Source organism: Loxodonta africana, chromosome 2 (genome assembly GCF_030014295.1).
Source record: "Loxodonta africana isolate mLoxAfr1 chromosome 2, mLoxAfr1.hap2, whole genome shotgun sequence".
NCBI classification, from domain to species: domain Eukaryota; kingdom Metazoa; phylum Chordata; class Mammalia; order Proboscidea; family Elephantidae; genus Loxodonta; species Loxodonta africana.
In genome coordinates this window covers 217977165-217993247 of record NC_087343.1, presented here as the reverse complement: position 1 = coordinate 217993247, position 16083 = coordinate 217977165, and the positions used below count along the sequence as shown (strand labels likewise).

General features: G+C 43.2%; 1 protein-coding gene across 3 annotated transcripts in view; it reads left to right on the top strand.

Annotated features, from left to right (window-relative positions):
* The window catches only part of ERG (ETS transcription factor ERG), a 154301-nt gene that overhangs the window by 124343 nt on the left and 13875 nt on the right, over positions 1 to 16083 (top strand). For 2 of the 3 annotated variants that reach the window (XM_010598651.3, XM_023559103.2), the window contains 3 exons: positions 6109 to 6312; positions 7124 to 7204; positions 9104 to 9175. In XM_010598651.3, coding sequence (XP_010596953.1) covers positions 6109 to 6312; positions 7124 to 7204; positions 9104 to 9175 — 357 coding nt within the window. The remainder of the gene's footprint in view (positions 1 to 6108; positions 6313 to 7123; positions 7205 to 9103; positions 9176 to 16083) is intronic. The other variant, XM_023559102.2, reaches the window with a different exon arrangement.

Genomic DNA, 16083 nt, shown 5'->3' with positions numbered 1-16083 from the left:
TAGACAAAACGAGAAAATACAGTTTCGAGAAAAAGAAAAGTCTAAAAATCCCTCATTTTTCTTTCCCCAGAGACAATACTTGGCATTTTGCTATATATTCCTCCATGCTTCTTTCTATGCATATATTTATATTTAAAATACAGTTATATTTCCATACTGCTCTGAGTCCTTTCTATCGAATCTCGTTTGGACATCTTTTCCTATCAAGAATATGTTTCAGCAGTGTACTTTTTAGAACCTCCATATCACAGGATCATCCCTAAATGTACCACAACTCAGCCGGTCCTCTTTTACTGGACAGTTAGGGTGTTTCCAATATTTCGCTATCATAAACAACACTACAAAGAACATCCTTGAAAACATCATTGCGCACATCCTCTGTCATTTCCTTAGGGTAAATTTCTAGAAGTGGAAATTTTAGGTCAGGGATTATGCACATTTTTTTAAGACATTTGAAAGGTATTATGAAATCATTCATCAAAAAAGGTTGTAGGGATTTATACCAAAACGAGGTGTACATGAGAATGGCCATTCAATGGGTCTCTGGGGTCTTGCACATGATTCCTTTAAAGGAAAAATGATTGAACCATGACCAAACCCTTGGCTTGGAAAGGGAAACCAATCACAGGGCACACCAAGAGATAATGGAGAGATTGCTTTTCTTTTTTGGCTTATTTCCAGTGATGTTATTTCACCATTTAACATGAAAATACAATATTACAGAACACAGTGGCTTTCAGATAAGATGTTTACATATCATGTTGAAAAGAGCCACCACTGAGAAGAAAATGCATTCCCAGAATGAACCAATTCCTAGAAATAGTCACACACACAGACAAAACGTCTCTCCATGTTGCTAAAAAGCAAAAGAAACCAAACAAAGAGAAATGCCTGGGTAACACCTAGTGACGGAATTTATAGGGAATGATTTGGGTTTGGGGGGTTGTGGAAGGCAGGGTCTTCTATCTGTGAAGTCTGTTGGAATGGTCCTCTGCATAGAACCAGGGTGAAGAAGACTTGACTGTAAGGGTGCCCTAAGGCCCTGGTAGGGTCAGCTTTGGCGTAATGAGGAATCATACCATGCCATGACAACAAAGAAAAAATACACTCTATGAAAGTGATAGATTTTAGAGCCTATTATCCCTGATGGCAAAATCCTGACCCAATGGCAAAGAGCCATTTTAACTTCAGTGGGTTGGACAAAGTTAATCTTCCATATACACATCGACATTTCACAAACTAACAGAATGTTTCCATGTGTTTGGATTACGAAGGAGTATGCACACCTTCCTGTCAACACTAGATTTGAGTTTCTGTATATGTTCTTCTCTGTGTAGCGCAACCAGAGTTCTCCTTCGTTTCCAGATGCTCTGTGCTGATTGGTGATCAAAAGTATGAATGTTATAAATTGGCGGAAATCCGATACTAACTGGTAAAGTTGAAGGCGTGTATGCCCTACGGTACAACAATTCCATATCCAGGTACACGCCCTAGTCCCGTCCTTCTCTCTCCACATTTTGTGTGTCCACGAATCACCGGAGGATCATGTGAAAACACAGGCTCTGATTCAGCAGGACTGGGTGGGGCCTGGGAACTCTGTATTTCTAACTAGCCCCCAGGTGATGCTGATGCTGCTGGGTCCTAGGACCTCGCAAAGAGCAGCAAGGCCCTGGGGCAATTGGCCTGAACCTTGACTGTATAGTTTTAAAAAACTGATGTCCCGGCTGCACTCTGGACTAGTTAAATCAGAATCTCTAGAGGTGAGATCAGGCAACAGTCATTTTTAAATCTCCCAGGGGATCCCAGTGTGCAACTGGGGCTGTGAACCAATGTAGACTCCTCCACATGTACACAGGAATGTGGACACAGGATGTCTACCAGAAGTCAGTTGTGTATATTCACACAAGGGAATGCCTAAGGGTTGTCCAAATTACTGAGTAGAGCTATGTACATTAATTTGGATAAATTTCACCATTTATGTCAACTTAAAAAACACAAAGCAATATGTATAGTTGATACGGTAAAAGTATTAAGATATGTATAGGAGATTGATACATATATAAAAAACATGTAATTATGTACTATATATATAAGGTATAATATGCATTTGTTTACATTATATATATGTATAGGAAGATGATACATATGTAATATACATAATTAAAAATATTTATATATAGGATATAATATGTATTTATATTCATATATTACACATACATAAGGAGCCCTGGCGGCATAGTGGTTAGCAGCTCGGCTGATAACCAAAAGGTCTGCAGTTCAGATCCACCAGCTGCTCCTTGGAAACCCTATGGGGCAGTTCTATTCTGTCCTATAGGGTCACTTTGAGTCGGAACCGACTCAACAGCACCTAACAAAAACGTACGAGTTAGTACGAGTATGAAATATATGTGTGTATATAGTAAACATATGTATATATAATCCATTGTCATAGAGTTGATTCTGACTCATAGCAGCCCTATAGGGCAGAGTAGAACTACCCCATAGTATTTCTGAGGAGCAGCTGGTAGATTCTGTTAGCAGCTGAGCTCGTATATAATACATATTTATAGTTATATACTTGGGATTTTTTTGGTTTTATACATATATAAAGTATGTATTGGAAGTTGATACATGATATATATATAATGTGTATGTATGTAATTATGTAGTATATATATTTATATATAGGATATAATATGTATTTAGATTTATACAGTATACACATATAAAGTATGTATAAACCCATTGTCGTTGAGTCGGTTCTGATTCATAGCGACCTAAAGGACAGAGTAGAACTGCCCCACAGAGTTTCCAAGGAGCTCCTGGTAGATTCGTACTGCCGACCTAAGAAGTTGATGTATATATCAATTTCACAGTAGTGGTTATTTCTGGGGTGTTCCAGAGGGGAATGGGATGGGAGAGCTTCTACCGAAGTTTATTTCCACTTATTTCTTTTAGACAAAGATCTGGAGGAAGGAGGGAGAGAGGGAGGGAGGGAGAGAGGAGGCCTAGGTAGGGGGGTAGAGGCAGAGGTGGAGGTGAGAACTCTGGTGCAATGCCTGTCCAGCAGCTCCTCACTGCTCTTGCCATTTACTTCTGTAAACTTCATAAGCATCCGGACAGCACGCTGCATGCTCCATTCTTGAGTAGTCAGGAATACTAGTGAGACCAAACCAGGTTCTAAAATAGCTTGAACTTGACTCGTGCATTCCCACACCATCAAGGACCTGTCCAGAGGACCGAGTTCAGGACTCATCTCACACATGAAACAGACACGGGAAGGAGAGGCACGTTCCCAGGGTTGCAGCAGGCTGAGAGACCCTGGGGTTGGAACTGTGGGCTGCTCCCTGGCCAGGCCCCTCCCAGTGCTGGGGGCCGAGGGAGCAGCCCATTCGGCCATGTGAGACACTCTGAAGACCTCTCCCCAGAGAGCATTTACCCGTGGGAAGGGGTGGTCCCACCTCTGTTTCCGTTGAGGGTCACCTGCTCCTTCTCCCCAGGGCCCTGCCTACCTTGTCCCTCACCAGGGTCCCCTCCCGTGTTTGGCAGTGGAGCATGACAACATGGCCTGCATCCTGTGGGGGCGGGTGTTGGTTCTCCACAGCTGGGGGATGTGGATGCCACCCATCCAGCCCAGGCTCCAGCAGGTGTGAAGTTAGTTGCAAACCCAAGTTCCCAGCAGGAAGAGTCTGTAACTGACAGCCTTGCTTAGCAATGGTGGTGCTTGGTAGGTGCGAGGGATTTGGTTTGCCTACACTTAATTTCCAGAATTGTGGTCAATATTCTCCAGTATGTTGTACAAATACTGGTTTTTGTTTGGTTTCTGTAATTTGTAATTAGCACCTTCCTAACATGTGTTGTGGAGCCCTGGTGGCACAGTGGTTAAGACCTCAGGCTGCTAACCAAAAAGGTCAGTGGTTCGAATCCCCCAGCCGCTCCTTGGAAACCCTATGGGGCAGTTCTCCTCTGTCCTGTAGGGTCGCTATGAGTTGAAATCGAGTCCATGGCAATGGGTTGGTTTGTTTAATACGTGCTGCTAACTCTTACTTGCATGTAAGTCTTCTAAATGTTTACTAAGGAAAAAAAGTATCCGTTTATTCCTATTCATTTTTTAGTAGACTTGTTTGTAAAGCAGTTTTGGTTTAGGTTTACAGAATAAATGAGCAGGTAGTACAGAGTTCCCGTATACTCCTTCACCACCTTTCCCCCATTATCAACGTCTCGCATTAGTGTGGCATATTTGTTACAAACAATGAACAGATTATTAATGCATTATTCTTAACAGAGTTCATAGTTTACATTAGTGTTCCCCCTTTGTGTTGGACGGTCCTATGAGTTTTGACAAATGCATAATGTCATGTGTTCGCCATTATAGTATAAGGGAGAATAGTTTCACTACTCTTAAAACATGTTGTCAGGAGGGGTCATTCCCTGGAGAAGGACATCATGCTTGGTAAAATACAAGGTCAGCAGAAAAGAGGAAGACCCTCAAGGAGATGGATTGACACAGTGGCTGCGAAGATGGGCTCAAGCATAACAACAATTGTGAGGATGGTACAGGACCAGCTAGTATGGTAAATAGGGTCGCTATGAGTCAGAACCGACTTGATGGCACCTAGCAACAACAACACTCTTAAAATGCCCTATCTCCTCCTGAACCCCTGACAACCACTATTTCCGTAGTTTTGCCTTTTCCAGAATGTCCTGTAGCTGTAATCATCCAATATGCAGCCGTTTCAGACTGGCTTCTCTCACTTAGCAGTGTGCATGTAAGGTTCCTCCATGTCTTGTCATAGCTTCATAACTCATTTCATTACTGAAGAATAGTCTGTTGTATGGATGTACCCCTTTGTTTATCCACTCACCACTGAAGGACATCTTGGTTGCTTCCAATTTTGGCAGTAGTGAATAAAGCTGGTATAAACATTTGTGTGCAGGTTTTTTTGGGTGGACATAAGTTTTCACTCATTTGGGTAAATACTTAGAAGTGCAATTGCTGGGTTGGATAATAAGCCAGTGTTTAACTTCGTAAGAAACTTCCAAAGTGGCGGCACCATTTTGCATTCCCACCAGCAATGAATGAGAGTTGCCGTTGGTCCACATCATCGCCAGCATTTGGTGTTGTCAGTGTTCTGGATTTTAGCCATTCCAGTAGATGTGTAGTGTTATTCATTGTTGTCTACTAATGACATATGATGTTGAGCATCTTTTCACATGCCCACTTGTCATCTGTATATCTTCTTTGGTTATATGTCTGTTCAGAACTTTTGCCCATTTTGTAATTGAGCTCTTTGTTTTCTTTTTTGATAAATTTTAAGAATTCTTTGTGTATTTTGGATACAAGTCCTTTATTAGATGTGTGTTTTGGGAATATTTTCTCCCAGCCTGTGGCTTGTCTTTTCATTATCTTAAGTCTTACTCATTTTAAATGAATAAACCGTCCCTACAAGAAACTTTATGGGACATTGGTGGTCCAGGGGTGGAATTCTCACCTTTTGTGCAGGAAACCCAAGCTCGATTCCTGGCCAGTGCACCTCATGTGCAGTCACCACCCATCTGTAAGTCGAGTCTTGTGTGTTGCTATGATGCTGGACAGGTTTCAGCAGAGCTTCCAGACTAAGACAGACTAGGAAGAAAGGTGTGGTGATCTACTTCTGAATATCGGCCAATGAAAACCCTCTGGATCACAGTGGTCTGATCTACAATGGATCATGGGAATGGTGCAGGACCAGGCAGAGTTTTGTTCCATTGTGCATGCGTTCACCTGAGTTGGAGGTGATTCAATGGTAGCTAACAGTAACTGCAGAAGATATCTTAGTATCTTAAATTATCTGAGTAACAGAGAGAGCAGATGGCATGAATAATCCTAAATGTACAGAACAATTCCCTTTGAAGACCATCATCTATGGGCACGAGTCATCGGCATTTTGTGTTTCCTCAAAGACATTCTCGTCTGCTGGCCAGTGCCTGGCTTGAGGCACCTGCTTCAGGAACATTGGGAAGGGTCTGCTCTGGAAAGCAGTGGCTGGCAACATCCCACCTGGGTTAGACTCTCCCTTGGAAATTTGCCTTCTGGAGTTGACTAAATATGTTTTGATCCCATTTCAGATCCTACGCTATGGAGTACAGACCATGTCCGGCAGTGGCTGGAGTGGGCAGTGAAAGAATACAGCCTCCCAGACGTGGACATCTTACTGTTCCAGAATATTGACGGGAAGGAACTGTGCAAGATGACCAAAGATGACTTTCAGAGGCTCACCCCGAGCTACAATGCTGACATTCTTCTCTCACATCTCCACTACCTCAGAGAGAGTAAGACGGTTCCCGTACTCAAAATATAGATCCTTGGTGCTGGTGGTGATGGATGTTAACCTAAGCCATTGACAGCATCTTCCTACTTCAGCCCATTTCCCACTGAGGATCTGAGAGAATGAAACATGTAGAATGCAGTTACTTAGGGTGAACGTTGCCATAGTGACAAGGAGTCAGAAAGCCACATTAGCACTCAGCTGCCTCCTCCAGGCCGAGAGCCAGTGTCATCACCCCAGAAGGTAAAATATCAGAGGACAATGAAGTTTTATCTGGACACACATTATTTAGTCTCCATGATGATCCAAATTTGAAATAGAAACATTACAGAAAGATTCTCCCTTAATGGGAATGACGGGGTTTATCTTCCCTAAATCTAAACCGAGTTCCCCTTCATACCCAACCTAAACACCAAACACGGGACATTTGCACCCCCTATCCTGAGATTTGGCTTAACCCGACCGACTGGGAATGGCATCTTGGCGGTTAGAGGCATGAATCTACAAAGTTCGCTGCATGCTTTAATTTTTAAAATATCAAGCATGTGTAGAAGGAAGCAGTACAACAGAGGGGTGGCATAAATTCTCCTCCATTGCTTTGCCTGGCATTCCAACCATTTATTTTCTCAGTTAAATATGGACCCCCATCGAGGTTTTAACACGCTAACAAGTAGCGAGGAGTGTGAGACAAGCTCGAGGTTACCCATCACGGTAGGGTGTGACTAGAGGGATGTCTTCTTTCTTTCTTTTCTTGTTAAGAAGGTAACTCTCTCTTTTTTTTTTCATTTGGATTTGCTTTTTGTTTTGTTTTGTAGCTCCTCTTCCACATTTGACTTCAGATGATGTGGATAAAGCCTTACAAAACTCTCCGCGGTTAATGCATGCTAGAAACACAGGTAATGCCGGCCCTGCCCTCGCCCCCCAGCACAGGTGTAGGGCCTTGTCTACAGGTTGCATGCTTTAAAGGTAGAAAAGGGGGACCAGTCAGTGCATCAGGAAGGCAAGATGCCAAGGCAGACGGTGGAGGGTTCCACTTGATGACTAGAGACCCCGTGACTGTGTTGGAAGCATCGCCTAAAGGAAGGGAAAATCTGTGTTCTCTGAGCGCTTCTCTCTTCCCTCCTTTTGGTAATCAAAGGACTTCTTTTAACCCAGGAGATGTGCAGAATTAGGCTTCTGCCATAGCCTTAGCTCACGTTTGCTAGGTTATAATCTGCTGCTATGAGTCCCAAAGTGTGCGCTGTGCTAATTTTGTAGAAGCTAAAAGCATGCTCCAAAGGAAGGGGCCCTTAGCATTCGCCTTTATTTTTTTTTTCTTTTCATTTCTATTCTTAAAGGCAAATTGACCAGGGCAAGCAGGCATTTTATTTTTCCTTTCCATTGAAGTTTTGGATCATCTGACTTGACTTTAATGCTACCGTGCAGACTTTGTATATTTGCAGAAGGCAGTGGTAGGGAACGTCCGTTGCTTTTTGTGAGCTTTTGTTCACAGGGAAAACTCTGTTATAGTTTTGGAGGATGGGAAATTAGTCACTAACCAAATGCCTATCTCTAACCATTGACTCTACTTTTTTTTTTTTTTTGTCTTTTGCCTGGGCCCAGTCGGGTCTAACACAATGCTTCCTCCTGGCTAACCCTCCTCCCTCCCTCCCCTCTGGCTCTGGTAGTAGAGAGGCTGGGCTTTCCACAGATGAATGTTCTCCTGGTCCCCGTCCATTTCCTTCCTTCTAATGGCAACAACCACAGAAGCATGGCCACCAAGCTGCTCACCCTGCTGTGTTAGCCTGGAGGGACCCTCCTCAACCACCTAGTCTAGGAAGGAAAGCAGTTGTGCTGGGAAGGTTTAGGTAACCCCCTCGGAAGCAAGCAAGCAAGCAAGCTACCTCTGGTTCAGCCCTCACATAGACATATGGCAATTTTCAAAATAGTTGCCATTTTATTCTGAAATGTCTAGTGTGGATGAGTGCAGGCTTGTGTATTCCAATGGATTTGCTAGTTTATCTTGGTCTTCAATATTGAAAATAATGGACTTTTAGTCTAAAGAAAAAAAAAAATGCTATGAGTTGGTAGTACACCTTTTCAGTTTAGATTTAATAACCTGGCGGCAAGAAATAACATAACTTCGAGTAACCCTCCCACCCCCACCCCCTGAAAAGGGCAAAACACCTTTGAACTATCCATATTTTCGGATAATTTCAGAGCCATTTAAATTGTTTTGAACAGTGAGTGAAAGTTTCAAGAAATCTCTGGTTTCATTCTTTCTGCCTTTGTTAAACCTAGAAGGAATGTAAGAACAGCACAACAAATTCCAAATGGACTGAACTGTGAAAAGGGAATATTCTCCATGAGATAAAGGGCAAACATGCCTCTGGAGAGAAATATGGATTCATTTTTAATAAGATCCATATACTTTTAGGCAAAATATTTGTAATTCCCTGGTACTACCTTCCAAGAGCTCTGTAAAATGTTTTACGGGTTTGTATACAATTTTGGGGAAAAAAACCCCAAAAAACCTCACACCGTAGAATTCTTTTAATAAAATGAGATTGCTGGAGGGCATAGGTGGGGCTTTAGCAGGAAGCTGTGAAATCAAACACAAAACACTTTACAACAAATGGGGCATCTCCTTATCTTTGGAGCCTGTGCTTGTCCTTGTTCCCTGAGGTCTGTCCTGGCAGGTTCAAGGACAGTCCCCCGCTTGTGGTGACAGGGCAAAGTAGGCTTGACAGTGATGCTGGAATTGACAACCGCAACAAAAAGACCTTCACGTGTTTTGTCTCTCCTTTTGTCTGCAGGGGGTGCAGCTTTTATTTTTCCAAATACTTCAGTATATCCTGAAGCTACGCAAAGAATTACAACTAGGCCAGGTACGAAAACACCCCTGTGTGGTCTCCGCATTTAGTGACATCCTGGGATGTCCTGCTGACATCCGTGACCTAAGTCACGCGATACAAAGAGAGAGGAGCCTGGCGCTGAAACGAGTCCCAGACAGCCTTATTCTGCCTCTGTTGATTTTGAAACTAAATTCGGTCACACCATGTCATTCAAAGATCCAAACAAAAGACCTTGAACTGCGGAATTCAAACACACTAACTCCTTAACTGTCATTGTTGGGTGTCGTCAAGTCAATTCCGACTCGTAGCGACCCTGGGTGGCAGACTAGAACTGTCCCATAGCATTTTCTTTTCTAATCTTTACAGGAACAGATTACCAGGTCTTTCTCCTGGGGAGCAACTGGGTGGTTTTGAACTGCCAACCTTTTGGTTAGCAGCCAAGCACTACCAGGGCTCTTTAACTCTTGTTGTTGTTAGGTCCCATTGAGTCAATTCCAACTCCATGTGACAGGGTAGAACTGCCCCATAAGGTTTCCCGGGATGTTATATTTAAGGGAACAGATCGCCAGGTCTTTTCTCCCATGAAACCACTGGTGAGTTTGAACTGCTGACCTTTCAGTTAGCAGCTGAGTGCTTAATCATCGCACCACCAGGGTTCCTTAGCTTCTGAACTAATTGCCGTGAAAGATGAGCAGACAGAATCAGGATGTCTGACTATAAGGAGAATATATCCACTTTCAAGAGCATTGAAGGATTCTAAGTCTGTCCTTTGGGAGGGGAACAGCACAAAGCAGGAGGGACCTGCTGTGTCGGTAGTGACCACTTCGCAGCATAGCACTAGAAGCCGATGTTCTGACCCCAAACGAGGAATAGATAATATTTACGTCTGAATCTTACTAGATGCACTCCCAGATGCTTTAATGTGGCCATTGATTTACCTAATTGTTTTGTCTGTTCACATAACAATAAATATTTATCAAGGGACTGTTATTGCCAGGCACAATATCAGAATCTGGGAATACAAAGGTGAATCAAACTTGAAGAACTTCTTGTCTTCATAAAGCTCATGTGTTCATTCAGCAGGTGTTTGTTGAGTACTTACTTTGTGCCAGTCATTGTTCTAGGCCCTGAGGGTACAATGGTGAGGAAGCTGAAGGTCTAGAGCAGGAATGCAGACATTACCTATGAATGTTTATCCTAAAGTTCTAGGTGTTTCAGTAGGGTAACTAGTCATGATCTCTAACCGTAGAGGCTGTAAGAGAAGGAGAAGGAAGGAACTCAACCCTGCATGAAAGGAAGACGGAAGCTTTCCTGGAGGAAGGTCTATATAAGCTACATGCCAAAGAATGGTTAGACATTTGCCCAGTGAAGAATGCCTTAGATATCGATCTTGTCTCTGGGACTTACTATAACCTTGTAAGCTAGATATCATTAACGCCAGCTTCGCAGCTGAGGAAATTGAGCTTCAGGGAGTGGGGTAGTGTCTCCATGTTTTTACATGGATCTGGAACTCGTGTCTTCTTAGACCCAGGCTACTGCTCTTTGACCTGTATCACATGTCCAGGCCACGCTACTGTCAGTTTGAATTGGTCCAAGGAACTAGGCTTGGCAGCTACTGTTTGTTTTCAGTGAGAAAGTCTAGAAGTCAGTGAGCTAAGTGATACGAGTGAAGAAGCTCCTCAAGGTTGTTCTCTCTCTGACACTCCCTGTGACTCCATAGAGCCAAAGTACTTAGTGACCCCTATCATGGTGAAGATCTCACAGGCCATTTAAACTTGGACAAGACCCAAGGTCTAGAATAAGCTAGACTTTGTTGTTAGTTGCCATTGAGTCGGCTCCAAATCATGGCAACCTTATGTACAACAGAACAAAACTTTGGTCCTGTGCCATCTTGGTGATCATTGCTATGTTTGAGTCTATTGTTGTTGCTATTGTGTCAGTACATCTCATTGAGAGCTCCCTCATTTCACTGACCCTCTACTTTACCAAATAATGATGGCCTTTTCTAGAGATTGGTCTTTCCTAATGACATGTCCAAAATAAGTGAGCCAAAGTCTCTCCGTTCTCGCTTCTAAGGAGCATTCTGGTTGTATTTCTTCTAAGACTGATGGATTTTTTATCCGGATACTGTGGATTTGAAAGTTATGGCCCAATCGGGTATACAGCGAGGGGCGCGGCTGGGAGGCCAATGGCTGGGACACTCATCCGCCTCAGCCCAAGGAAAGGCAAGGGTGGCAAATTCAAAACAAACCTTGCATCACCCTGATCTTGTACCTTCTTGGACTCATTACTTGTGATCTGAAGAGATGATACTTCCATATTTTGTTATCAGTAAAGTATGTTTCATTGGAAATGCCTATTTTGATCACAGCCACTGTGATTTTGAAAGGAGATAGAAATATTAATATCTGAGCTGTAAATAATTCAAATCAGGCTGAGCAAACCCGAGCATTGTTTACTTTAAGCCAGATTTAAGGATTTGACCTTGGAAAAGAGAATTATTTATATGCCTTGGGTCTTCCACTGCTTGAAGGTCAACCAGATATCAACCTTGAAGGACTGCTCCTGTGAGTATAAAAGCCTATGACAGTGTAAATGGAGAACTTTGTGAGGGTTCAAAAGGAGTGGGCACCACATCACTGATTCCCAGTACTGCTTGAGACAACACTGCGTCCCTGTGGTCACTGGGGATCTGACCATGTCCATCTGGTCAGTGGGTATCTGACTATTTTCAGAACAGTGGTGGTTGACTCTTTCCTGGAGAGTCCTTTGGGATAGAACCCAGGGTCCTTGTTTCCCTCACTCTTGACTTGTCATGTCACGATCTTCGTTTCTACGCCATTTCTCTAATTCTGCATCCCATGGAAACATGGCATTCTGGTTGGCATCATTAGGCTGACACTCAAATGAGCCAAGGTCCTAGGTAAGAACCCTATTTAAACCAGAATTTGCTCCTTCTCTTTATTGTAGTGGTTTCATCATAGCCTCTGGTCAAAGAAACAAAGCAGTATTCACATTTTACTAGTTTGAGTTAGACAGGGGTCCCCCTCTTTTCCCCCACCCCCATGTGTCTTCCTGCCGAGTTCTTTCCAGTGCTCCCTAACCTTTTTCCCATCCCACTTCCCTCTTGTCCGTCGTATATTGGGTAACCCATCCTGGGGAGGCTGCCTCCAATCTACCTTTTTCTCTCCCTTTCATGGCAGAATTTCCCAAATGGATCACTCATTCCAGAGCGCCCTTAATCCTTGTCTAGTCAACCTTGATGCTGCTATGTCATTTCAGTTTTACATGAAACTTGGCCAAGATTGTTTAGTGACCTCGTTGTTTTTAGGAGCCGTTCAGTCGATTTTCCACTCATGGTGACCCCATGTGACAGAGTGGAACTGCCCCATAGCGTTTCCTATGCTGTGATCTTTATGGAAGCAGATCAACAGGTCTTTCTCCGGAGGAGCTGCTGAGTGGGTTCTAGCCACCAACCTTTCATTTTGCAGCCGAGTGCTTAACCATTGTGCCACCTGGGCTCCTAAAGAACTTTATAGACAGTAAAACAATGGACATATTTTCCCTTTGTTCATTTCTTCATCCTTTCTCTTCCCATGCTTATTTCTATTACTTTTTCCAAATTTTCCTGTTTCAAAATTCACTTTCCTTTAGAACCCTTGGTTGAATTAGCATTTAGATCAGTCTCTCTTCTCCTCCGTAGTGTGTTAGCACCCAGAGATATTTTACATTCCATTTTTTATGAACATTATTTTATGGTGTTTCATGTTTTTCAGAGGTGGTTTATGTTACGTTACTGGAAACTCTGGTGGCCTAGTGGTTATGAGCTATGGTTCCTAGCTAAAAGGTCGGCAGCTCAAATCCACCAGGTGCTCCTTGAAAACCCTGTGGGGCAGTCTTACTTTGTCCTATAGGGTCACTATGAGTTGGAATCAACTCCGTGGCAACAGATTTTTTTTTTTTTTTAATGTTATTACTGCCACTAAAGACCCTTCCTTGCCAAACACACTCCCTTTGGAGCCATGGCCCCTTGATGTCTCAGGGTAAAGTGGCAAAAACGATGACAAGCCTGAGTCACAGAAACTTGCAAGCTGCTTTTTGACCTCATGACATGTGTCTCAACATGGCAACTTGGGGGCAGCTTATGTGAAGACTCTGGGCTACCTCAAGGAGGACAGTCTACAACCCCATCCTTTCCTCTGTGACTATGGCAACCTGTATGTCACGATAGGCTTCTAGGGTGTCAGCAAAAGAGATCAGAGAATTGAGCCTGCAAATTCAGACTTCACATCTACTCTGAAGCTGTTGCTCTTCAGGAATTTCTCAGAATCTTAGGTGATGCAGGCACTGGAGCTTGCAACTTAGTGCTAGTCAACACCACCTGTCACAGTGAGATAGCGCAGCTACCACACGGTACCCCTCCATTAGGTGCTGTGTAAGGTCTACATCATAAATGGCTAGACATGCATTCTTCCCTTACCTCTGGTTATCACATAACCATAGAGATCTGCAAACCTAAGCAAAAAGGAAATGCAGAGTACCACAGATCTCCATGTCTTTGATACAGGGTTTTAGAGGACTCTAGGAAGATCTGGGAGGAAGCAAGAGAGAGCAACTTAGTCCTCTTAGTGCTTACTTCAGAAATCCGTTCCATTCAACAGTTCCTGGGCGGAAGCTCCTCATCTTTCTAATTTGTCTTCCCTAATCTAGGAAACCCTGGTGGCATAGTGTTTAAGTGCTACGGTTGCTAACCAAAGGTCAGTAGTTTGAATCCACCAGGTACTCCTTGGAAACTGTGGGGGCAGTTCTACCTTGTCCTGTAGGGTCACTATGAGTCAGAATCGACTTGACGGCAGTGGATTTGCTTTTTGGTTTATTAGCATCTAAGTTCTTTGAGAGAAAGTAAATCTCATCCTTTCCCCTCAGCCCCAGTCCAGCCCCAGCCTGGGGATCACCAGAGTAGCCTTGTAAATGCAAAACGGGTTCCACATGATCGAGGATGAGCCCTCCCCTGATCCTGTGAAGTTGACTCCGACTCATGGTGACCCCATGTGTGTCAGAGTAGAACTGTGCTCCATAAGATCTTCAATGTCTGATTTTTCAGAAGTAGACCACCAGGCCTGTTGTCCAGAGTGCCTCTGAGTGGACTCAAACCAACAACTTCTCAGTTAGCAGCTGAGCGCGTTAACCGTTTGCACCACCCAGGGCCTCCAGCCAAGAAAGTAGAACTACTCAGAACTGTCCCTGCTTTGAATGGAGGTAGCTGCTGAAGAGGTCACCCTGATTGTCTTCCATATCAGGAAAGCTTAGCCCCACATTTCCCAACGTTCCATCCATAGGAGGGGGACTTGGTTCCCTAGCATGTGATCAGGAGTGATAAGGAAGCATTGGACCAGAATTTCGTGAATGAAAACAAAAATCCCCTTATCTTCCGTGGCAGTATGTTTATGAAAATATCAATCACTGTCCAATTGTCTCAAACTCTTGGCTAAAAATAAGACCGTATGTGGTGTTGTTTAGGTTCTGACTTATTTTCGAGGGAGGATGTGACATGGTTATAAAATAAGGATTTTATGAATAACGAGTTTCAAAATATTTTTCTAGTAGTATTTTGGTATTTAATTTTTTTCCAATCACATTTCACGAGCAATACTTTTAGGTTTAAAGTAAAGTAGTAGCTGACGAACCTACTTATGCTTGTGACTAGTTCCATTGTTATGCCTCAGGCAAAAGCATTCAATCTCAAACTCTTTCAACTAGTTTTTATTTGTACTGGCACATTCCAGATACCATTTCTAAAATGCTATATGTAGGAACACAGATGTCCAGAAGAGAGCAATGGAAGTTTCTGGGCCAGGGCTTCACAGACTTTAAAGTGTACCCAAATCATCTGGGGAACTTGTTAAAATGCAGATTCTGATTCAATAGGTCCGGGATAGAGTCCTTGAGTGATACAAAGTCAAGCTCTTTGAAGATCGACCCACCCAATTGCCAGTTTTAAAGAAGGTTAAAGTATTGGTTTAAAGAAAGGCTTAGAAGCAATTACACTGCCCTGTCCCCAAAGTGAGATTTTATAGCCATCTCTGGGTACATGGCAACAAAACATCTGTTGACTATGTGGCTATGACTTTCGGTTTTCCTAGAATGCCACGTGGCATTGAACGAAGACCCATCCATCCAAAAAGAACATAGGTTTGAAATGGTTCTGTAATAAGACCCCGTATTGTTCTTGTTATCTGCTGTTGAGTTGGTCCCTGACTCATGGATAGCCCGTGCACAACTGAATCAGATACTGCCTGATCCTACACATCCCATGATCAGTTGCACATCAAACTATTGTGATACATAGGGTTTTCATTGGCTGATTTTTAGAAGTAGATCGCCAGGCCTTCCTTCCTACTCCATCTTAGTCTGGAAGCTTTGCCAAAACTTACTCAGCATCATAGCAACACACAAGCCTCCACCAACAGACGGGTAGTGGTTGCACACGAGGTGCATTGACCAGGAATCAAACCCAGGTCTCCTACATGGAAGGCAAGAATTTTACCACTGAACTACCACTTCTGAGCAAACTGTGTATAGAAGTAGCTTTTCTGTATGCAGTAGGTGGTAAACATGTAGAATAGTGTTTCCGTAAAACATTTTTAAAAGAAGCCTGGAATGACTTCCGGGCCAATTCAGTTGCTCTCTAGTTGATTTCAACTCATGACGGCCCCATGTGAAAAATGAGTGATTCTTCAGAAGTAGATCGCTAGAAATGACTTAGATCCTTGATAATCACTAACTGAGCTCTCACTGAGGATACAGCAGTATGGTTATTAAATTTGTGTATACAACAATGAGATGAAGGTTGAAGGGCAAGTGATCCTACAAGTAAAAGAAACTGCCATCCTGTGCTTTAGCTCTCGTGGCCATTGTTAACATGTGGTGGGCAGCACTGT